At 46.0% G+C, this 25,006-nt stretch overlaps 1 protein-coding gene across 1 annotated transcript in view; it reads left to right on the top strand.

The window, feature by feature from the left end:
* LOC115465828 (poly(U)-specific endoribonuclease-D-like) overlaps positions 1 to 24,805 on the top strand; it is a 77,132-nt gene extending 52,327 nt beyond the window's left edge. Inside the window, exons 5-8 of the mRNA XM_030196584.1 lie at positions 12,548 to 12,661; positions 12,787 to 12,893; positions 15,653 to 15,795; positions 24,652 to 24,805. Of these exons, the coding sequence (XP_030052444.1) occupies positions 12,548 to 12,661; positions 12,787 to 12,893; positions 15,653 to 15,795; positions 24,652 to 24,766 (479 nt within the window). The 3' untranslated portion in view covers positions 24,767 to 24,805. The remainder of the gene's footprint in view (positions 1 to 12,547; positions 12,662 to 12,786; positions 12,894 to 15,652; positions 15,796 to 24,651) is intronic.
* The last annotated feature ends 201 nt before the right edge of the window (positions 24,806 to 25,006 follow it).

Raw genomic sequence — 25,006 nt, forward strand, 5'->3', positions numbered from 1 at the left:
CTTGATAGACCTTCAGTCTGTCCCAGTATGGCAACTCTTATGTTCCTAGCTTCTATATATGGTGCCAAAATAATTAGCACCGAAAAAAAAACGCTATTCTATAAGCCGCACTTAAAGTTAGGCACAGCTTATAGAATAGCGCTTATGTCCGGGAGTCACGCCTAACTTTAGGTGCGGCAATTTGCACCAAATGTACCAAATGAAACATGGTCAAATGTACACACATATCCCCATTATTCTATAACAATGTGCGTTAATTTTAGGAATGCCCCACTTAGGCCCATGACCTTCCCATTTCTGTGCACCTTTTTTCAGATTGCATGTAAATTTTAGGCACAGATCCAGTGCCTAAATTTATATGTGAGTGGGTAGTGTGTGATAGGATGTGTTAAGGGGGATTGTGAGATGTGTGCTTTTGGGGGTTCTGCTGTGTATGAAGGTGGAGAGGTGGTAATAGAAGTGTGGGGATTTGGTTTGGACAGGTGTACGTATGGGCCTGTATATCTGGGTTGTCTGTGTGTGTTGGGGAAGTGACTTACATTAGTTATTTTTCCTGTCTCTGTATGTTTATGATTATTACAAAACTTAATAGGTTGCCATTCACGAAAAAATCTTAGAGGCTTACAACATAGATTACAATTAAAAGAAAGCATCAGTTAGTAAAAACGCAAAGAAAGAACTAGAACAAGACCCCAGAAAGGCGAGTCCAAAGAGGTTTCACTGCAAAACTGTGGGTACCAACCATAGCGCCAAAGCATTCAGTCCCAAATAGCTTGGTATAAAAAATAGACCTTTAGGTCTGCTTGAATCTGGCCAAAGAAGCTTCAGTTCAAAGATATTTTTGGATGGGAATGGAAGTATTGGTGTGAGTTTATGTGGATGTGCTGGGGGCAGTTATAATATGTGTGTACTGTACTGTATATGTGTGTCTAGGGATAGAGGAATATGTAGGGTACATATGGGAAGGTGTTTTGAGGTGTGTGGTTGGGGTATGGGAGTATGAGTGTGCGCATGTGTGTATGAGAGAGACAGACAGACAAAGAATGTGAGGGGGTGCAGGCTGGGGATATAGGTATATATGGGGAGTGTTTGAGTGTATTTCTGTGTGTCAGTATGCAGAGAGCATGGAGGTATGTAGGGGATTTGAGGATGTGTGGGAAGTATGTGCATGTGCATGTGTGTAGCTGTATGTATGTGCAAGTGTGTATGACTTTATGTATATAGTAGGCTATATGCGTTTATATTTGTAGGTGTGTGTGTGTGGGAAGCGGGTATGAGATACACATGTGTGTATAGATGTGTTTATGATTTGTTAGTGTTTTGGGGGATGGTAGGGGGTGTGGGTGTGGGGTGGATGTATATGTGTAGTGGGTATGTGAAAAGGTGCATGCGAATATGGGTGGAGGTGTTTGAGGAGGTGTGTGTAGGGTGGAGGTGTGTTTATATATTGGGGCATGGAGGAGTAACAGGCTATGTGGGTGGGTGGGTGTGTTTGTGTATGTTGCAGCATGTGGTGTGTGAGAAGTTTGTATATGGTGGTGTAAGGACCATGGTCCAAACCCCAGGAGCAATGCCAGCCCAGGCACTTAACCTCGAGGGATGCGAGCCATGGACTTCATCCCAGGGAGTCAGGCCTACAAAAGGCACCTGATGCACAAGACCAGACCAGCCTACATCACCTGCTGGAGGTAAAGAAATTCTAGAGAATTCCAGGCTGCACCAGCCCTTATAGCGGTGATGTCACTGAAATAGTTTGAACATCTCTACCTCTTCCAGCTGGTAGTGTGACTCAACCCATTGGTCAGGACTGGTCTAGCAGGATGATAAGGAACAGAAGTTTGAGAAGTGTTTTTTTTCTTTCCAAATCAACAGAAATTGGGAAAATGTAAAGAAAAGGGGTCAAGAATGTCTGTCTATCTGTCTGTCTTTTTTTTGGGGGGGGGGGGGGGTAAAATACCTCTCTGAAAATTTAATGAAATGGGATTACATGTGGGGAAAACAGGAAAAAGACAAATTGAGTTAGAAAATGGGCCAAATTGGGCCTAGGTTTCCAGGGAAATTACTTCCCCCCCACCACCACCACCACACACACACCTAAACAAATACAGCCCAGTGCATTACTATGGGGAAAGGAGTTCCAATTTCTGTAGCACTAAAGATTAGATACAGTGAAATGTAGCTGTTCTGCCCTTGTTTGTATGGAGGCAGATGATAGCGCGGGGTACAAATGTAACAAAAAAAAAAAAAAATATAAGAGGACTACACAGGGGCGTAGCCACGGGTGGGCCCGGGTGGGCCTGGGCCCACCCAATTTGGGGTCAGGCCCGCCCAGCAGCACAGCGATACCATTCCCCCGTGGCGTGCCGCAACATTCATCCCCATCTTCCCTCACCCTCACCCTCGCAGGCCCGCCCAGCAGCGATTTCGATCGCAGGCAGCTCCTTCGGCTCGCACACGCTGCCTGCCGGCTGGGCTGCCGCTCAAATCTCCTTGCAGCTACTAGCAGCGCTAACCCGGAAGCCTCTCCTCTGAGCTTCCGGGTTAGCGCTGCTAGTAGCTGCAAGGAGATTTGAGCGGCAGCCGGCAGGCAGCGTGTGCGAGTCGAAGGAGCTGCCTGCAATCGGAATCGCTGCTGGGCGGGCCTGCGAGGGTGAGGGAAGATGGGGGTGAAAGTTGTGGCACGCAACGGGGCAAGGTATGATGGGGAAAAGATGTTGGAATGGGGGAGGGAAGACGGGGACAGCAGTTGCATGGGGGGGGGGAGGGAGGGAGGGAAGAAGATGGAAGGAAAGATGCTGCACAGGGAGGAGGGAAGATGGAATGATGAGGCATGGTGGGTGGGGGAGAAGCTGCATGGGGAAGAAGGGAGAGATCCAGTAAAGGGGTGGAGGGGTCAGGAAGGGAGAAGTCTTGGCTGCATATGAGGTGGAGGAGAGGTAGACATGCTGCATAGAGAGGGGATAGGTGGTGAGAGGGGGAGAAATGTTAAACATAGGGGTGGAGAGGAGGGCAAAATGGTGGGCATAGGGGTGGAGGGAAGGGAGAAATGTTAGACATGCTGGTAGAGGGGAGGAAGGTAGATATGCTGTATGGGAAGGGGAGAGAGATGTTGGACAGTGGGAATGAGAGGGGGAGATAGCCAGTCACATGGGGGTAGATGAGAGGTACACAGTAGGTGGTGAGGGGGGAAATGCTGGGCCATGGGGGAGAGGGCTACTACTATTACTATTTAACAGGAATGAAGAGAGAAGGGGCAGGAAAATATAAGGCTACCATGGTGGGGTGGGGAGGGGATCAGATGCTGTTAGAAGGGTGGAGGGAGAAGATGATGGGAATGGTGGAACCCTGTGGGAGAGGGCAAGAGGGGGAGGAGGGGGTGGCAAGGAAATGAATGAGAGATAGTGATTACAGAGGGTAGAAATATGGTAATGGGGAGTAGATTAAAGATAAAAGAGAAAGTAGGGATGGGGAGGAGTAAGATGGGGAATGGGAGAGCTAGTGGGTGAAAGAAGAAGATGGAAATTTGATAGGTAGTTGAAAAGTAAAAAGGAGACAAAGAAGGGTGAGAGAGAGGCAGAAAAGAGCTACAAAGGAATGACCAACATGTCAGAGGCAGGAATATTGAGGGAACAGACAGGAGAGAGGAGAAAAGACAAATGGACTACAACCGCTTGAAGAAGAATTAGCAGACGGCAGAGAGGAAAGCAGAAAAGAGAAATTGGAACCAGCAAGATGGAAAAATAAAATGTCCAGACAACAAAGGTAGAAACAAAGCATTTTATTTCAAATGTTTTAAATGGAATATGTTAGCTTTTGGAAATGTGCATAGGAAATGTCTTTGTATTGTGTTCTGTAGAAAAGGAAATGCATGTTTTGTGTCTCCAGTGTTGCAGTAATGCTATGTTTAACTTCTTGGGGTTCCTTTTCAATTTTTGTCTAAATATTTTTATTTCTAATTTGTGATCCCTTGTTCTGTGTTTGGTGAGGTTCTGTTGGTGTGATAGTAATGGCAGGTGGAAAATTGGAAGGGAGGCAAAGAGGAGAGGGAATCGGGGAGGGGAGCCCTCCTTTATTTTCTGACCTGGGCCAAGTAGGTCTTACAACAGTCCTAACCCTTGCTGTATAGCTGGTGAGGATTCCCAGGCATCCCCAGCTAAGGACCTCCTCCAAAGGCGGCCAGAACTCCCTTCTACCAAGCTCTGGCAACAGCATCCTTGAGCCATCGACAGCTAAGCATGTGTGGGGTGCTGGCATCAGTGGCTTAGGGTCATTGCTGCTGCCTGCCAAGCTTGGTAAAAGAGAGTTCTGGCCACCTTCAGAGAAAGTCTTCAGCTGACTGAGCTTGAGGATCCTCATTAGCTAAAGTATTTATATTTTGAGGTGGAGGTAGGGCGGAGCAGAGAAAATTTTGTGCCCACCCACTTTGGGCTCAGGCCCACCCAAAACTGGCTGTCTGGCTACGCCACTGGGACTACAAATCCTTGTAATCTTGTAGTTCCCTATAATAGCTACTTTCAGAGCACGTTTTCAGTTCCCTGTGTCTTATGGGACTCATTCTATTGGCTTGCCTTGTTCTCTGTGCATGCCAGGCTAGTTACCCCCTCCCCCCTTCTCTCTCTAAATTGGGTCTGTAAGAGTTAGTCTGCAGCATATCTCCTGTGTGAACTGACACTGCCTATGCTGTATGCTGTTGTATGATCCTTTCAAGCTAGTGTGACTCTATCAAGCATAGGCGGTCGGTAGCCCAACTGTTTGGGGAGGCTAAAGGGGGCGGGGTTAGGGGTGGGGCCAGAGGCGGGGCTTACATCCATAATTGTCTGACAACAGAAAAAAAATAAGTAAAAATAAGTCACAATTAATACCTTTTATTAAATTTAGATATTAAATATGTATCATATGTCAAAGAATAAAGTGGTTGCTCAAAGCATGTACTAACCACAATTGCTCAACTGCAAAACACTATGCACAAATTTGTGCAAAAACACACTCATAAACCTTACTGTACCATAACACTGGGCAGACCCTAATAAACCAATATACCACCCATACGGAACATGCAGACCGTCAACAATATGAAACAAGGGATCATAATATCACAATTCTCATGTAGAGCCACAAAACACCCTTTTAGGGTGGAAAGTGTTCACAATGAGCTCCTTTTATGAACGACTATATGTAGATCCTTCAAGAGGTAGTGTGTCATGATTTAGGCTCTAAAACCCTTTCTGATGATTTGGTGCCACCTCAGTAAGGCCAATACACAATCTCTCCACTGCAAAACACTATACACAAACTTGTGCAAAAACACACTCATATACAGTAGCCTTACCAAACCATAACAGTACTAATTCCAAGGACAGGACGAGCTAAACCTTATGCGTGGAAAGGCAGCACTGTAATTACACGGGGCTCTAAAACTCCAGTGCACAACCTAGTGAAACAAAAAAAACCCCCAAAAGGGCTGAAAATACTACACGCTAGCAGAATACTGCACCTTGATCACACATGAAAAACACATGACACAACAGATATGAAGGCAAAATACTGAACTGGAAAGTTACCTCAAGAAGTCAGACTCAGCATGCAGCAATACTAGAAAAATTGAAATTTACATGCAAAACATCACAGATGCACATTTCCAAAAGCTGACATATTCCAGTTAATAAATTCTGAATAAAATACTTTTTTCTACCTTTGTTGTCTGATCATTTAGTTTTTCTATTCGCTTTGGTCCCAGTGTCTTCTGTTTTATGCAGTGTCTTCTTTCCATTTGATATTTTTTCTCTCACCATGTCCACCATCCTCCTGTGTCCTTATGCGTCCTGTCTACCATCTGTAGCCCTGTCCCTATCCTTCAGTATCCTGATCCAGCTCTTAAATTCAACAGTTTTCCCTCCATCCATATCTAGCATTTCTCCTCACCCCCCTCCATCCATGTGCATATACTTCCCTTCCCTTCCCTCCCCTCCATCCATGTCCAGCACCTTCCCTCTTTCTCTCCTACTATTCCATCCAGTGTCATTCCTCTTTCTCTCTCCATCCTTCCACCCATTATCCTCCCCCAGTCCTTCCATCCATTGTCTTCCTCTATCTCCCCTTCCTTCTAGACAGTTCTCTCTTGACCCTTTTCCATTCAGCATGTCCTCTCTCACCCCATCCTTCCAGTGTCTTTCCTCTTTCCCTCCCTACCAGTTTGTTCCCTCCTTCCAGCATTTTCCCTCTTTCTCCCTCCTTTCATCCAGCCAGCATTTCTTAGTCTGACAGCTAGGGTCTCCCCCAGTTTCTCCCCAGCAGCTTCTCTCTCTCTCCTGCCCATGGCCCCTCTTTCTCTCCCCATCTCTTTCTGGCTCTCCCCTGCTTTTTTCCATGTCCCTGGCTCTCCCCTGCTTTTTTCCATGTCCCCTCTTTCTCTCCCTATTGCTCTCTGGCTCTCCACTGCGCTGGCCATGTCCCCTGGCTCTCCCCTGCTCTCCTTCTCTCTCCTCCTACCGTTTCCAGCCAGTGGCCACGTTCTCTTCTCTCCCTCTGGCCCGGGCCTCTTTAGCTGACAGAAGAAGAAAAAGAAGAGCGGGGCCGCAGCAGCGTTCAGACATGCGCTGTCGGCTCTGCCGGTCCTCTGCCCCTGGAACGGGAAATTGACGTCACGGGGCAGAGACCGGCAGAGCCGACAGCGCATGTCTGAACGCTGCTGCAGCCCCGCGCTTCTTTTTCTTCTTATGCTGGCTCCGAGAGAAGTGGCAGCAGCAGATCAGCTGCGTAGATGTCGTTCCTGGCTGCCGCTGCGCTGCTCAATAGAAGCGTCGGCAGCAGAAGATTTCGTCAGGAGTCTCGGCAGGGCCGCGGGGAAGGTCAGAGCTGGGCTGGGGAGGCTTAGCCTCCCCAAGCCTCTTATACAGGGCGCCTATGCTATCAAGTTTTCACCAGTGTAAAAGTATAAACAGCATTGCTAATCAGTGTGTGGCTGAAAATCTCCCAGCTTCTTTTGCATAAGAGTAGGGTTACCATATGTCTGGATTCCCCTGGACATGGCCTCTTTTTCAGGGGACTGTTGGGGGTCCAGGCAATTTTTACCAGCCTGCCCATTTGTCCTTGTTTCTGGGCAGGCTGGCTGGCTGGCGGGCCTCAGGGTGCCCTCCCCTCACGTACCTTAATGCGCCCTGGTGGTCTAGTGGCCTCTTTGTAGCAGAAAAGAACCACACTTTTTCCTGCCTGGCGCTGCTGCTGACCCATTCGCTGCTGGTGCCACTTCAGAATAGCTGCTGAAACTTCAAGCAGTGGCCTCATGAGACTTCTGCAGAAGAAATATGGTAACCCTACATAAGAGAGAGCTGATTGAGAACAGACTTCTAGTTTCCAAGGCAAATATTCTTACCCATCACATCTGAAGTGTAAGTTATTTTTCCTTGTTTGATTACTGCATTAAAGAAGATTTTGGTTCAAGAATTGAGTCTTCTCATAATGTACATAAGTACATAAGTATTGCCATACTGGGAAAGGCCAAAGGTCCATCGAGCCCAGCATCCTGTCTCCAACAGTGGCCAATCCAGGTCACAAATACCCGGCAAGATCCCCAAAATGTACAAAACATTTTATACTGCTTATCCCAGAAATAGTGGATTATAATGATGTTCTATACTCTGGTTTAAACTCAATGTCAAGCGTTTATAAGTAACACTTTACAAGGACAGAACAGTAGCAGTTAGAGTATAGGGAAAACCAGTTTAAAAGGTTGAATTCCTTACTCTTCCATGCTCCAAACAGCCCCTACGCCCAGTAAACTACCCCTCACAACTGCCACGCTACTCCACAAACTGCCACATCCCATAAAACTACCCATGACCCCACAACTGCTACAAACCAAAAACTACTTCCTGCATCTGCCGCATCACTCCACATACTACCCTCACACTCCAAGAATATTCCCTGAAACTGCTACACCAGCACCAGATTGCCCCTACCACCTAAAACTACCCCCTGCAAACTGCCCCAATCCAAAACATTAGTCCCTCAACTGTCCCACCACCCAGTAAACTGCCCCAATCCCCAAAATTACCCCAGAACTACCCTACCACCCTGTAATCTGCCCTCACCCTCAAAAACTAACCCCCATAACTGCCCATCATCATGTAAACTATCCCACTCCCCAAATATACCCTACTCACAATTAGGGTTACCATATTTGTGGAGACAAAAAACAGAGGACACAAAAAATGGTTGTTACCTTTGCTAAAGAAATATTTAATTGTAGTAAAATGTGTAAATTACTTTTAGTTAATGAACAAACAGTGACTGACTTACAGTACAGCAGTAGACAATAATCTACTTTTCAAAAACTTCCGGATTTGAGTTTGACTGAGTCTGAACCCAAGTGTGCTTATCAGAAGAGTGGATATCCCTCAACAACTTTGGCTTGCTTCTGAGATACTTATAAAAGCCTTTGTATGACATATGCTTAGTGACTGAGCCTGCCCTGTTGCAAGCATCCAATGTAACTAGCTGCAGAGACCATGGGTAGGATCCAGCCAATGGGAAGGCAGTGGGGGTGAAGCACTGGAAGGCTGTTCTAGTCACATGAAGGTGGGAGCAGTGTTGCCAGGCCTGCGGGTTTCCCGCATAATTGGGCGGCTGTCCACGACCGGTTGCGGCCAATTTTTGACGGCTGCGGGACAGCTGCAGGCTGCGGAAAATTGGGCGGCTTTTTCGCGGCAGCTGTGCGGGTTTGGGCGCTTTTCCGGCGGGGCTTCTATTGGTCCAATTTGGTCCAATGGAAGCCCCGCGGAGGCAGGGTTAATGACGGCGGAGGCAGGGATAATGACATCAGAGGAGGGGGATCGGAGGCGGGGGTTAATGACATCAGAGGCGGGGTCGGAGGTGGGGTTGATGATGATGGAGGCAGGGTTAGTGACGTTGGGGGCAGGGTTTGCCTTTGTGCGGTTTGGGGCCGGTTTTGGGCGGGGAAAATTTTTCAGTCTGGCAACCCTAGGTGAGAGGCAATCTCACTTTTTCCCCTGTAAGTTTGGGCTTTGTTTTTTTAGAATTTGCAGGGGTTTTTTTAAATTTGTGGGTAGCTTGTTTTTGGACTTGTTGGCGCTGGCAGCATATGTGAGCAGAACAACTCACATACACTGCCAGTGGACTGATCCACAACTGGCGTTTTTGCGATTGGTTGAGCTGCGGTCTCCTGGGGCGGGACATCAGACGCTAACAGTGCAGTGCCAGCATGCAGAAGAGGGTCAGGGTAAGCACTAGTTCCGGTTCCTCTAATGCCCAGTAGTTGGATGAGAAGTAGTTGGGTGAGTATTTTAGCGTATGATTAAACTTCACAGTATGTAAAAAAAATTGGGCTTATTTTGGGGCTTGTTTTTGAACCAATATCACTTATTTTGGGATTATATTTTAGAGAAATCATGCTTGTTTTTCCATGACTACCTGGCAACACTGGTAGGAGGTGACCTGAAAGAAGTTTCTGTGCTATAGAAGTGAATTTTTGCATGGGGTGGGTGTAAAAGAGAAATTAACCCTCTCCAAAAAATGCAACAATACATTTCTATGGGAGAAGAAGTTCCAACAGCTGCAGTACACATACACTGCAGATAACATAGTGATGAAAAAATTGTATGTTTCAAACCGTCTTCCCCTCTCATTTTCTCTCTTGGTCTCATATACACAGAAAGCATTCACACACACACACACACACACAAATGCAAACACGTATATAAACACACATGCATTTATATGTAGAGGGGTTGGAAAAAATTCCATGAGCCATGCTCTGTATGCTTTCTCCTCGTGTTGAAGTTAAAATTGTAACAGAATTAAACATGGTTTTTCCCACTCAAAGGCAACTAGGCGAGTTTATGCTTGTAAGAAAAACGTTTTACCATGCTATTCTGGTACTTTTAGATAAATGGAGATATTGATAGTGGAAATTCTTTAATCAGAGTTAAATTTTCTATTCCCTTTGAAGTCACTTCAAATAAAACCGTATTTGTTTTGCTCCCATCCCAGTCTCTCTTTCCTACTGTATTGGGGCGTATCTGCGTGGGGCCACAGGGGCCTGGGCCCCCGCAGATTTCGCCCTGGCCCCCCTCCCCGCCGTCAACCCTCCCCCGCTGCTTACTTTTGCTGGCGGGGGGCCCCAACCCCCGCCAGCCGAGGTCCGACCCGCAATCTCCATATTTCGTCTTCCTCCGTGGCCATGTGCTTCAAGGAAGTAACGCTGCAGTGCTGATTCGTTGAATCCAGTTCGGCGTCTGACGTCGCAGCGACGTCAGACGCCGAACTGGATTCAACGAATCAGCACTGCAGCGTTACTTCCTTGAAGCACATGGCCACGGAGGAAGACGAAATATGGAGATTGCGGGTCGGACCTCGGCTGGCGGGGGTTGGGGCCCCCCGCCAGCAAAAGTAAGCAACGGGGGAGGGTTGACGGCGGGGAGGGGGTGGAGAGAGGCGGCGGCGGCGGGGGAGGGGGGGGGAGGGATGCAAAAATGTGCCCCCCCTCTCTGGCTCTGGCCCCCCCTACCGCCGGATTCCAGATACGCCCCTGTGACCAGATGAGATTAACCATTACCCCACTTACCTGAGAGAAAGGAGGGACCATAAGGTAAGGAGAGAAGAGTCATAATTCCATCTTTATCCATAACCTACCCCAGACAGAGGACAGGATACTTTATTCCCCCCCCCCCCCCCCCCCACCACCACCACCACCAGTTAAAGCTCTAATATCATAAGTGAAGGGAGCAGTGGGGTGAAGGCTGTCTCTTGGATTCTACATATGTTGTCCAAAGTTGGGCACACAAATTTGGGCATGGATCCTAGTTCCATGCACAAGCTAATTAGTTAATGAGCTGTTAACAGTCAATAATTGATGTTAATTGGCTTTAATTGGAGGTATGCGCAGATCTGCCCTGCATTCTATTCTATAACAATCCACACCTAAATTTTATGGCGTGCAGCTCAAAAAGGGGCGTGGTCATGGGAGGGTCATAGTAGAGTCCAGGGCATTCCCAGAATTTAGGTGCAATGTAATAGAACAGAGTCATTTACATGCTAAATGGCCTTGAGTTGTGCACCAGCATTTACACCAGGTATCAGCAGGCACAAGTGCTTGCGCCCACAGTTAGGCGCCGGGAAGATCCACGCTACATTAGTATTCCGCAAAGGGTGCTCTACGCAGAGCACCTTTTGCAGAATATCAGTTTAGCCTGGATCTTCCCAGCGTCTGTGGGTGCCATTTACTGAATTTCCCCCTATGGCAGTGGTTCCCAAACCTGGTTCTGGAGGCACCCCAGTCAGTCAGGTTTTCAGGATATCCACAATAAGTATTCATGAGAGAAATTTGCATGCAAGGGAGGCAGTGCATTCAAATCTCTCTCATGAATATTCATTGTGGATATCCTGAAAACCTGACTGGCTGGGGTGCCTCCAGGACCAGGTTTGGCAACCACTGCCCTATGGGCTAAATGTAGGGTCTGAATTTCCCCCATGGGCTAAATTTAGGGGCCCTTTTACTAAGTTGCAGTAGGGTTACTGCACGCCAAATCGACCCTACTGCCGGGGTAGAATGGGTGCCTGGCAGTAATTCTGAAGTTGGCGCGCGGTTTCCCACGGTAGAAAATAATTTTCTATTTTCTACCACAGGGGGGCATTCCCTGCAGTAATCGGCAGTGCAGACATATTGCTACTCACTCCCTGATTACCGCATGAGTAGCACATGAGCCCTTACTGCCAAGTAAATAGGTAGCAGTAAGGGCTCAGGCAGTAAATAGCTGCATGCTACTTTTCATATTAGCACATGGTCATTTACTGCCCCATTAAAAAAGGCCTTTTTACCCGCCATGGTAACAAATAGCCCAGCGCATACCAATTTTACGCATCCAAACTAGCACAGACCACTTTTTACCGCAGCTTAGTAAAAGGGCCCCTTTGTAAATGGTGTCCAAATTTGGGCATCGAAAAAAATGTGCACTGAGTACCATTCTATAAACGGTGCTCTGAGTTGGGCGCCATTTACAAAATAGCCCTTAGCACTGGAATCCGCACCCAAATTGTAGGCGTGAGGAATGACACCAGCTGACCCCTAATGTAAATCCCTGTGCCTAAATCAGGTGCAGATCTCCTGAATTCTATAATAATGTGTGCATCTTTAGTGAACGCCCCAACCCACCCATGCCCCTCCCATGGCCACACCCTCTTTTCAGTTGCGCACTACAGGATTTTCTTGCGCAGCTTTATAGAATAGAGCTTAGCAAGATGCACATGCAAATCCTAATTGTTGCCAATTAGCGCTAATAATTGATTGTTAGTGTCCAGTTATTGGCATTAACAGGTTTGTTAACTCAATTATGTTGCACGCGCCCAAATTTGGGTAAGTGACATTTATAGAATTCCCCCTGCAAATGTGGGGAAGACTTAGGTCTTTTCAGAAAGCTCTGGAATAGATATCCATTGACCACTGAGCACAGTGATGCGACCCACTCATGGGACTGCCCAACAGTCATAAAAGAACAACTCTTACAAGCAACTTTCTTTTTCCTTTGGATAGGTTACTACAGCTCAAAAGCAGAGTTTAAAAATGACATGAAGCAGATGTGGTTTGGGTTGTATTCTCGTGCCAAAGGTGTCCTTGATTCTTCTGGTTTTGAACACGTTTTTCACGGTAAGTTGCTGGAATGAATGAATAAAGCTCAGATCCCGACTCACTACCAAGATCATGGATTTCTCTACATTACCTATGGATCATGAGGTTTTGATGTTTGTTTTTTTTTCATCTGTTTTTTGCAGGAGAGATAAAAGGAGGGATAATTTCAGGATTTCACAACTGGGTTCACCTTTACATGTTGGAAAAACAAGGCCAAGTCAACTACCTCAGTTACAGCTATGATGGGCCTGTGAGTACCAGCCACTGGCCTGGCCTTCCCTCAAGCCACCACTGACACAAGATTTAGTCATGGCTATGTTGAGCTCATACTGCATTTGATGGTGGAATAATGAATACTATCAGGAGATCCCTAGCAAGTATTGTTTCAGTATGCAGCATCTTGTTCAGCAGGTCCGCATGCTCTGTAGCGAGAGGTATCTTTGTTTTATGTAGGATATTTATAATTCCAAAGTGTTAAGCCAAGAATTTAAAAGCATTACTGTTATTCTGATCGTGAGCCCTTGTGCCTAGGCTTCAGCCTAGGAAGGGCCATGGCCAAGGCCTAGGGTAGACCAAACAGGTGCTATGCAGTAACAAGGGCCACAAAGCCCCCCACACACAAGGAAATCAGCAAGCACCACCAGAAAAGGGAAATAGACAACTCAAATGGGCCGTAAGGCCGACCGGGAACCCACTCGTACAGAGTCCAAGTGTAGGGGCCGCAAGGCCGAACTGGAACCGAATCATACACTAGGGAAGGGAAAAGAACAACGAGAGGTCCCAGAAGGGACTGGGGCTCAGGCGGCGCACACAGCGCCAGGCAGAGACACAAAGTAAGGACATCAGACCAAACTAGCAGATATAGACAGCAACCAGAGGGAGAGTATGCAAAGGCTACACAGTAACCCAGGTAGCAGAAGGCAGTGCCCACAGGGGAAAAGGGAAAGGCAGGGTCAGAGCAGGACACTATAGACTCACGTTTTGTGCTAGGCTGCGCAATTTGGTTTGCTATCCGCTAAAACACTTATGAAATATCACAAAATAAATCAGAAATAATTTACAGGAATTAGAGAGAATTAAAATCTTTTTAATTACTCACCCACCAGCACAGCATCAGACATCAGTTTCAAGTTATAACAAACTTACAAAATCTAACATCAGTACCTCTGGTAATTATAAGTAATTAGACTAATTAGATAAAGAAGGAAGAAAAGTTTGTTCCTCATACAAAGGTCACAGAACAGAGAGAAAGCAGAGAAAAGGCAGAGACAGAAAGAATTAATGAAAGAAAGAAAGATTCATAGCTATAGAGAATTAGTTTTTATCAAGGGGGAGAAGTAAAACCCCCTTGGGAAAAACCATAGGCCATTGGACGGATCTGAAACACTCTCTCTCCAAACATGCCTGGTTTTTCAGAATTCCTTTGTCTGCAGTAGGGTTTTATAGGCTGTTGTGAGCATCCACCTCTCCTCTACCCTGGACCAATCATGGGCTGGAGACTTGTAATTGGGACTTTCATATGTGCTGGAAGCTTGCAATTGGGTCCTTGCCACACCTCTTGTCAGTAACTTATTTTCATAACAGGATATACCAGGAATCTGAGTTGCCATAGCAACATGAGACCCCATTAGAGCATGTGACCAGCCAGAAATTCCTTCATGTGGCTGATAGGAAAATGAGAGATGGGGGATGGGAAATAGTGCAGTATACCTGAATTAAAACTTAATTATAGACAGAACCTAAACGATGGAAGGTCCACAGAAATTCTATGGTTAACCACAAGCGATACCGATGTTCCACACCACTTTGCAATCATAATGTACCAATGTAACACCGTCTAACTGAAGATGACAAGCCACATACAACACTGTAATATCAATAATTGCAAACTGTAAGCCATTGTGAACCGAAGATTGCTTTTGAATAACAGTGGGATACAACAATGAATAAATAAAATAGATAAATAAAGCTTTTTTTTTTGTAAAATGTGACCCTGCAGACCTGAAAAATACCTACTGTACATGAATGTACACCACTTCACTAGCCTTCAGGCTTGCAGGTGTCTTATATATTTAGGTACAGTTTCTGTTTCTGGAAGGCTCAAAAAAAGAAAAAAGAGCTGAAACAGGACATGAACCTGGGTCCTTTGATTCACAGTCCACTGCACTAACCACTAGGCTACTCCTCTGACCTGCTTGCTGCTTTGTTCAGAATGCCCATAATGCCTGCAGCTGACATAGAACCTGGTATTCCTTTCCAGTTTCATTTTCAGGAGAGAAAGAGGGGGCCAGCAACCACTGGTGGGTTAAGGAGGGGTCATGCCTTAATCCCTCCAGTAGCAGCTACTCAGTTAGAGCAACTTTTTGTAACTTGGACATGACTGAAACAGATCTAGATAAAATGTCCTTTCTTTTTTTTTTTTTTAAACATAGACGTTTCTTTTTCCCATTTGAAAATCCATGTTGGATGCCCTACTTTTGGGCCCTTCGTAGTCCCACCCAAACATGCCTCCAACATGCCCCTTTGCTATTTGGACAAACTGCAGTGTGAAACGTCCAAATTCTGACTTTCCAAATTCAGGATTTGGATGTTTTTAGAAAATGGACATTTTTTAGGCTTTGAAAATAAGCACCTAAAGAGGCAGCCACTTGGCCTCTTAATCTAGGCGCCCTGTAATACAAATTACTCTCTACCTGTGTACACACATTTTATAATACCTATGTGCATCGCAACCCTATCCCAGCTCTGCCCAAACTATGACTTCAGGAACACCTATGTGCAAATGATATAAAAGTAGGTGCAATCTTTTCGTTCACCTGCTTTTTACACATGCAAACCCCATGCAATTTTATGTGTCTCTTTCTGTACATAAAACATGCTGTACACTCAGAAAAAGCTTCATAGACTTCCCACCAGCTATGGCTCTTACCTTTAACTGTTTTTGCTTCTGCTGTGTAGTATTACAAAAAAAGATACCATATGTTCTTTGTTTTCTTATGTATTTTCCAGTGGACTCGTTTCCCTGATATCTTGGCTTTCCAATACAAATGGTCCAATTACCTGAAAAGCCTGGGCTCCTTCTTTGTGGGTTCAAGTCCTGAGTTTGATATAGCCATCTACACATTGTGCTTCAAGACCAGGCCTGATAAACTGTAAGTATTATCACTCTAGAGGGAGGGGGCTGTAACACTGCTGTGGCATCACTTCACTAGGTCACAGCCTCTAGTCAGTTGTACACAGTAATTAGTTGTTTTTAATTACCTATTTTTCTTTTTGTTGGCCCTCCAGTTTGCCCCTGCTCATTTCTGGCTTCTGGCTCAATCAGAATGTGCCTCCATTGACCCACAATATCAAGCACCTTTATTCATAACAACCTAGGATTCTGCCCCCCCCCCCCCCCCCCCCATACACACACATATTCTGTTTCTCCTCTCTCACTTACCCAGAGCAGCCACTGTAGTGACATTCTTGGACTGAGAGGGAGATGCACAGAACTCCAGCCGGAAAACACTGGCTGAACACCGAATCGGAATTACCACCCAATGCTCAACACTAACAGCATGCAAATTATATGCACTCTGTTAATGTTGAGATATGGTTGGAAATGACGTCAGAAGAAGGCGGGACATTGAGCAAAGGGAAGACTAGTAGAGACGTCGGGTGCGCCGCCTCCTTCACTGACGTTGCGCCTTCGCTGCCGGACGGAGGTAAATTTAAAAGGGATCTTGGGGGAGGAGAAGAAGGCGGGCAGTTGGGACATGGGAGCGGGAGGGCAGGGGAGAGAGGAGCGTGGATGGGAGGGCAGCGATCATTTTCACGGGGGGAGGGGGCGCGCGCACGCCAACTGTTCATCTGCAGGGGGCGCGGGGGGCACCAACTGATCTTCTGCAGGGGGGGCGCCACAGACCCTTGGTACGGCCCTGCGTTCACTCCAAACTCATTGATACTTATGTTCACATTAGAAGGTGACTTCATTCCCGGAATAGCTAATGTTTTTTTTTGTTGTTGTTGATTTGGTCTAGATTTTAATTATATGTCTGAAGTTTGTTTTACATTTAAAATATAATACAACGAAATTGAAAACATTTTGCTATGAACATCCACAGAGCTGCACATAACAAATGAAACACCCTCCTCCTCTCCCCCCTAACTCCAGGAATAACTAATGTTGATAAAATGTATGTGCCAGGAGTTTGGGAATCAACTCCAGGCTGGCTGGCCGGCTTACTTATATATTTATTTATTTCATTATTTAACCTATCCCCTAACATATATAATCAAATAACAAAACAAAACAAATGCAACACACGCATAACAGTGATTAACCCAGGTTGAATCCTGGAATCTTTCCATAGTGGGATCAGTAGAGATATGCACAGAAAAGAATATTTTCAGTTTATCTTTAGTCTTTTTCTGAGGTTTTTTTGTTTTGTTTTGTTTTGGTTGTCAGTTTCACACTTCTTATTCCTTCCAACTAATGAAGGACTGAAATAAACTGTACATATGGGGTCAAAAATATCTGTCTGTCTGGTTGGGGGCAAAACAAGAGCAAATTTGGTGTGAGGGAAGAACAGGGAACAGGGAAAAGACACATCACAATTGAAAATGTGCCAGATTGAACTGGGGGCTTCAGAGATATAAAGTCCCCTAAAATGGTCCAATGCATTTCTACAGGAGATGTGGTTCCAGTAGCAGCAGCATGGGAACACTTATACATTCAAACACAGCAATTAGGGAATTGCTGCTTTCCAGCTGTCCCCCCCCCCCCCCCCCCCCCCCCCACCATCTCCTCTACTGATCACAGACACAAACAGCCAGTATAATACACACACACACACGCACAGGTATGCATTCCCACAAAGGCATGCTCATATATGCATACACACGTGTTTGCATGCACTTACACACACACACTCACAAACCAGACACAGATACAGAGGGGATGGAAATAATTTGTAGACATTTTCCGCATGCTTTTCTCACTACATACCTCTCCTCCGGTTGCAAAATTCCTGAATGATTCAGATGTGTATTTAATTTTTTTTTTTTTTATTAAAATTTTGCTATGAAACCTTGTGACTAAGTCATATATCTTTCTTAATGAGTGCTATGTATGGTGACACCTACTGACGGATTCTTTATAGGCCGCCCAAAGTTGGGCATGCAATTTTAGGTGTGGATTACAGATATGCATGTAAACTAGCTAATTAGGTAATAGTCAATTATTAGCATTAATAAACACTTAATAAGCAGTCATTGGGAGTTACATGTGGATCTGCCCTATTCTATAACATGTGCACCTAGCATGCAACTCCAAAGGGAGTGTGGCCATGGGAGGGGCATGAGCAGATAAGGGGCAATCTCAGAAATTAGGCACCATGTTATAGAATTCCTGCATTTCCACGCCCAACTGCCATCAGTTGGGAGTGTCCCAGAAAACAAATTGGCAATCAATCTGTAAGATCCAGACTGGCAGAACGGTAAGCAGACCGAAGAATAGACCGAGGAGTCCAAAGTATTCCAAAACACCATTTATTAGCAACAACACTAGAAGGATGATGTTATGCCCAACTTGGCTAAGTTTTGCCCACTAGCAGTATATAACACAGAGGGAGAAAGACATTTTTGTCAAATTTAGTGAGATGGCTTTTTACACCAGTCTGGTACCTTTTGGCCCCTGAAGTAGCCCTAGTTCTGCCAATCAATTGGGAGTGAGCATTTACACCAGTCCTTGGTAGGCATAAATGCTCACGGCCAAAGTTAGGCACAGAGGGATAGATTCTATATATGACACCTGAAAATTCTGCCTGGAGAAAAAATACGCCTAGGTATGTTCTGTAAAGCACACCTATATTTTATAGAATACGTCTAAATTTCCACACGGTTTATAGAATATGCCCATCCATGCAACTAAATTTAGTAACGGGCAGTTACGCCAACAGGCTTATTTTCAAAAGAGAAGGACGCCCATCTTTCGACACAAATCGGAAGATGGGGTCCTTCTCACAGGGTCGCCCAAATCGGCATAATCAAAAGCCGATTTTGGGTGTCTCCAACTGCTTTCCGTCACGGGGATGACCAAAGTTCCCGGGGGCGTGTCAGAGGCGTAGCGAAGGCGGGAATTGGGTGTACCTAACACATGGGCACCCTCGACCCATAATGGAAAAAAAAGGGCTTCCCTGATGAGCATTTGGACGACTTTACCTGGTCCAGTTTTTCTTACGACCAAGGCACAAAAAGGTGCCCGAAATGACCAGATGACCACCGGAGGGAATCAGGGATGACCTCCCCTTACTCCCCCAGTGGTCACTAACCCCCTCCCACCCTCAAAAAAGAACTTTAAAAATATTTTGTGCTAGCCTCTATGCCAGCCTCAAATGTCATATTCAGGTACATCGCAGCAGTATGCAGGCCCCTGGAGCAGTTTTAGTGGGTGCAGTGCACTTCAGGCAGGCAGACCCAGGCCCATCCCCCCCTACCTGATACACTTGTGGTGGTAAATGTAAACCCTCCAAAACCCAACACAAACCCACTGTACTCACATCTAGGTGCCCCCCTTCACCCGTAAGGGTTATAGTAGTGGTGTACAGTTGTGGGTAGTGGGTTTTGGAGGTCTCAGCACACAAGGTAAGGGAGCTATGTACCTGGGAGCAATTTATGAAGTCCACTTCAGTGTCCCCTAGGGTGCCCGGTTCGTGTCCTGGCATGTCAGGGGGACCAGTGCACTATGAATGCTGGCTCCTCCCATGACCAAAAGGCTTTGATTTGGTCGCTTCTGAGATGGGCGTCCTTCGTTTCCAACTTAGGTCGTGTTAAGCTAGTAATCTGTAAAAGTCATTCTGCACATAGCACCCTTTACAGAGTACTAGCGTAATGCACATCATTTTGGCATCTATTTTTGGGCACCATTTTCAGAATCCAGCACCTAGTGACTGAACTTTGTACTTTGCTACTGGTTACTAAATTTAATGCCATGTAGTGGTAGAAAAGCATGTTGCACCTTCCCCCCGCTATTCAAAACCATTTAACCGACCAGGAACGGCACCTGGCTGGTTAAATAGTACATAGCCGGTTATCTAGTGATATTCAGCGAGGGATAACTGGCTCTCTCCCGCTGAATATTCCCAGTTAGTGGCTAACAGATAGATGGTTATATTGCCTAATATAACCGGCTATCCGCAAGTTTAAGTTGATTTAGCGGCCATATTTGGCCATATGAAAACGTGGGCTATCTTTGGTCAGTTTAAAGTTAACCGGCTAGTGCTGAGTATCAGCTTAGCTGGTTATCTTTAAACTGGCCAAAAATAAACCGGATATTCAATGCCAGATACCGGAAATGGGCTAGCATTGAATATCCACTATTAGCGCCAACTATGAGTGTTAGCCAATCTAACTCCTGCAGTCTGATCAGCCCCCACCCCTGTCATTAAACAGTAAAATTCATATTTTTTAATCTGTGTGATAGTGACATCTGGTGAGTAAATATATAACCTTTTTCATAATTGTACACATTCACAGGGCACAGTAACAGAAATATATTTCAATTTTAACCAAAAAAGTGTTAAGACAAATTAATTCCGATGTATATCAGTTTGGGTCACGTGGAGGGGAATAATTGAACGTCGCCGGCGAAATAGGTCGCCGGCGATCTATTTTGGCGGTGGCGCAACAGCTGGCCGGAACCGTATTATCGAAAAAGATGGCCGGCCATCTTTTTTTTCGATAATACGGTTTAGCCCGGCGAAATGCCTTGGAGTTCGCCGGGTTTGACATCACCGGGTGTGTTTTTCCGCGATAATGGAAAACACTGCCTGCGATCTCAAACCCAGCGAAATCCAAGGCATTTGGCCGTGGGAGGAGCCAGCATTTGTAGTGCAATGGTCCCCCTCACATGCCAGGACACCAATCGGGCACCCTAGGGGGCACTTCAAACATCTATTATAATCAACCAAATTAGCTTCCAGGTGCATAGCACCCTTCCCTTGTGTGCTGAGTCCCCCAAATCCCCCCCAACATAGGCGTAGTTTGACTGTTTCATTTGGGGGGGCAAAGAATGGGCGGAGCATATTAGCATATCATTAGCATATCATTTGCATATATACATATGCAAATGAATATGCTAATATGGAGGAAGGAATTTAAATTTACAGGCAAAATATCACAGATGCATATTTCAAAAAGCTGACATAGTTCAATTAATAAATTCTGAATAAAATACTTTTATCTACCTTTGTTGTCTGATCATTTAGTTTTTCTATTCGCTTTGGTCCCAGTGTCTTCTGTTTTATGCAGTGTCTTCTTTCCAGTAGGCTTCCCTCTGCTCCCCACCCTCCCAGTCCCATCCATCTCTTGCTCCTTCCCTCTGCTCCCCACCCCTCCCAGTCCCATCCATCTTCTGTTCCTTCCCTCTGCTCACCATCCCTCCGTCCCATCCATCTTCTGCTCCTTCCCTCTGCTGTGCCTGACCTCTCCCAATCCCATCCATCTCCTTGTCCATCCCTCTGCTCCCCACCCCTCCAGTCCCATCCATCTCTTGCTCCTTCCCTCTGCTCCCCACCCCTCCTAGTCCCAACCATCTCTTGCTCCTTCCCTCTGCTCCCCACCCCTCCCAGTCCCATCCATCTTCTGTTCCTTCCCTCTGCTCACCATCCCTCCGTCCCATCCATCTTCTGCTCCTTCCCTCTGCTGTGTCTGACCTCTCCCAATCCCATCCATCTCCTAGTCCATCCCTCTGCTCCCAGTCCCATCCATCTCTTGCTCCTTCCCTCTGCTCCCCACCCCTCCCAGTACCATCCATCTTCCCTCTGCTCCCCACCCCTCCCAGTTCCATCCATCTTCCTTCTACTGCCCCCCCCCCCCGCGAGGTCCAAGATCGTGACTCCGTTTACCCTCTCTCTTCCTCCCTCCCTCCGGCGCAGGCAACAGTCTTCAGCTTTTTAAGCGTTCCTGGCAGCGGTAGCAATGTACACGCTGCCTTCGGTCTGCCCCGGAAGCCTTCTCTTCAAGTTCCTGTTCCCACCTATGCGGGAACAGGAACTTGAAGAGAAGGCTTTGGGGCAGAGCCAAAGGCAGCGTGTACATTGCTACCGCTGCCAGGAACGCTGAAAAAGACTGCTGCCTGCGCCGGAGGGAGGGAGGAAGAGAGAGGGGTAGACGGACACGCTCCTCTCCGTCCGCTTGGCTTCCCTGCCCTCTCTGTCGACGTCAGAGGAAGGCGGGACACAGACAGAAAGGGCAGGGAAGCCAAGCGGATGGAGAAGAGCGCGTGCCTGCATGTGTTTTTTTTTAAACTAATGGCGCGGCGGCGCCTCGTCATCGTTTGGGGGGGCATTGCCCCCCCTCACCCCCCCCAGTCTATGCCTATGCCCCCCAAAACCCACTGCCCACAAGTGTGCACCATTACCTTAGCCCTAAGGGCTGAAGCGGGGCACCTACATGTGGGTACAGTGGGTTTTGGGGGGTTTGGGAGGGCTCAACATTACCCACCACAAGTGGAACAGGTAGGGGGGATGGGCCTGGCTCTGCCTTTCTGCAGTCCACTGCAACCAACAACAACTGGTTGCAGTTGGTTACAGTGCTGGGTATGACATTTGAGGCTGGCATACAGGCTGGCAAAAAAGGTTTGTGTTTTAATAATTTTAGTGTGGGAGGGGGTTGGCGACTACTGGGGGAGTAAGGGGAGGTCATACCCCATTCCCTCCGGTGGTCATCTGGTCAGTTGGGGCACCTTTTTGAGGCTTGGTCGTGAAAATAAAAGGACCAAGTAAACCCGGTGAAATACTGCTTATCGCCGGGTTTTATTTTTCCATTATCCGCGAAAGCCGGCCATCTGGTAGCCATGCCCAAGCCTGCCCATGTCCCGCCTTCGCTTCGCTGCCAACACGCCCCTTTGAACTTTCGCCGGCAAGGCGAAAGGAAAGCGGCAAAGCTATCACAAATGTAGCTTTCGATTAAACGCTTTTCACCGCTTTTGCGAAATCGCCGGCCATATCCCGATTTGTTTCGGGAAATAGCCGGCGATTACTTTCGATTATAAGCTGGATACTTATTTGGTTAAATAAAAATCAGAAAAATAGATAAAGATGAAGTACAGATGGCACAACCCCCTTCTAAAACCCTTCAGGTGAATATAGTTGCTGACGTATCTACTTCTTGCATTCTGGCTGAGATACCTCCTAACTACCATCCATCAGTTATGTATGAAACCCCCTCTGTAAAAGGGTTTTCAATAGGACATAGTTTGTGTGTTAAAAAAAAACAAAAAAAAAGACTATCATTTGATTTTTGAGACCCTCTGTGAAGCAGTTTTAATAAGACATGTTTATGTGCTGGGACATGCTGCCATTGAAATATCTTTTCTTGTTCTCCCTAGCAACCTTACTGATCTCAGTGTGTACAATAGAAGAAGGGTCATTGTTATAAGCAAATTACTGAACTTACTGTGTGAAAAGGAATCACTAGCTACAATCAAATAGTACATATAAAAATGAGCATAATTGATAAAAATACATGATTAAAGGAGGAAGGGTTTCCCTCGGAGCTGGGACAGGACTTGGCCATAGGAGGGCTGGGCTGAGATCCCAAAAGAATGAATATAGAATTATTTCTGTGCTCTGTGGAATCTGTGCATCCTTTCAGAATACTACAGGTCACAGATCACAGAGGACTGGAAAATCCTAAGAGAATTAAATTCACAGAAGAGTTTGGAATTTTCCTGTGGAGAAGGGAGGGAAATCTTGCCCACTAAACCCTTCTACCTCAGATGGAGGCACCAGGCACCACACATATAAAAGATCAATGGAGCTAGCCCAGAGGGCTCCTGCCAGTTCAGGCTCTAAATCCAGGGATGCTGAGGAGTAGAGAATGACACGGGGATGGGAAACCGCAGTAACCACAGGGATGGGGGACAGATCCCACGAGGACGGGGTGGGGATGGGGACAGAGCCCACAGGGATGGGAACAGAGAACAAATGTTGTCCCCGTGTCATTTTCTACTTTGAAGCCTGTTAATGAACTGGACTGTTATTTATGTTTAAGTGATGCCTACAAAGATATTTTGATTTTTTTGGAAAAACAAACAAACATACTGGCCACAACTAGCAAAATTTGCATGGGGGATCCTGTACATCCTGCTACCAGCACATCTTCTAAGAAGATAACTTCTATTCCAGGAAGGACTGTGGAAGACAGGAGAGCTAGATTGAATCCTGAGATTGTTGATGACTTATTTATCCACAGATTAAAAAACCATAACAATGCTTTATAGGGCATATTTTTCCCCTCTAGGGCAAATAGAACGGGTTGTATTTTATACCCCTGGACATTTTAAGTGTGAATTAGGATTCCTTGGTGTAGTAGAAATCACCTATTGTTGGGGTTGGAAGGGTAGAGGGTGGTGGTGGGAAGGAGGGTTATTATAGCTGCTCATTGATATTATTGTTCTCTATTTGTAATTTATACACAACAGTTGCACAGCATATTGTTCCTTTTATACTTTAATAAAAAGATTTAAAATATAAAATCATAAGTGTTCAAGGCTCCTGCAGATGAGGACAGAGCCCATGGGGACAGAACCTGCAGGGACGGGGTGGGGATGGAGACAGAACCTGTGGGGACGAGGTGGGGATGGAGACAGAACCCACGGGACGGGGACAGAGACAAATTTTGTCCCCATGTCATTCTCTACTCATGAGGGAGAGGGAGCATTACATGTATCAATGTAAAGAGAAATAATGTCTGTTATTTAATGAAGAGGAAATGTAAAATTCAGTGGATGAATTAACAAAGATTTATGTTTCTAATGTGTATATTTATGAGATATTTCTGATACAGCACAGAAAACTGTACCACAGGAGTAAAACTGACTCCTTATTATCTTCTCCCCTCTTTCCTTGCCCTCTCCTTTCTTTGTTCTCTTCAATTTATTATTTCTTCTCTTTTTCCTCTTCTTTTTCTCCTCTTTTATTCTTTTTGCTTCTCTCACTCTTCCCTTTTTCCATTTTCCTTAGGTGTAATATCCGTCTGGGTGGAAAAGCATCTCAGATTCAGACCTGGACTTGGACCAAGTCCTTTTATGGTGATGGTGGGAAGTATGTTGCTTCATCTTATCCCAACTCTCCTTGAATAACATGCAGCTAAAATAAACTTGCAGAGTTCCTTGGCTGTGTCTGCTTTTGATGATTTACCTTGGGGAGATGTGTGTGTTAAGTCAGTAGCACCATTTTATTTGATCTGAAGCAGTGCTGTCATGGAATGCCTCCAAACTCCATTACATTTGAGCCGGTCCTAGTTTTCTAATTCTCCTTCTCAAAAACATTCTGCCAGACACAAAGCACCAGAAGTTCCTGGAAAAAAATATACCAG

Source organism: Microcaecilia unicolor, chromosome 3, assembly GCF_901765095.1.
Source record: "Microcaecilia unicolor chromosome 3, aMicUni1.1, whole genome shotgun sequence".
Taxonomy (NCBI): domain Eukaryota; kingdom Metazoa; phylum Chordata; class Amphibia; order Gymnophiona; family Siphonopidae; genus Microcaecilia; species Microcaecilia unicolor.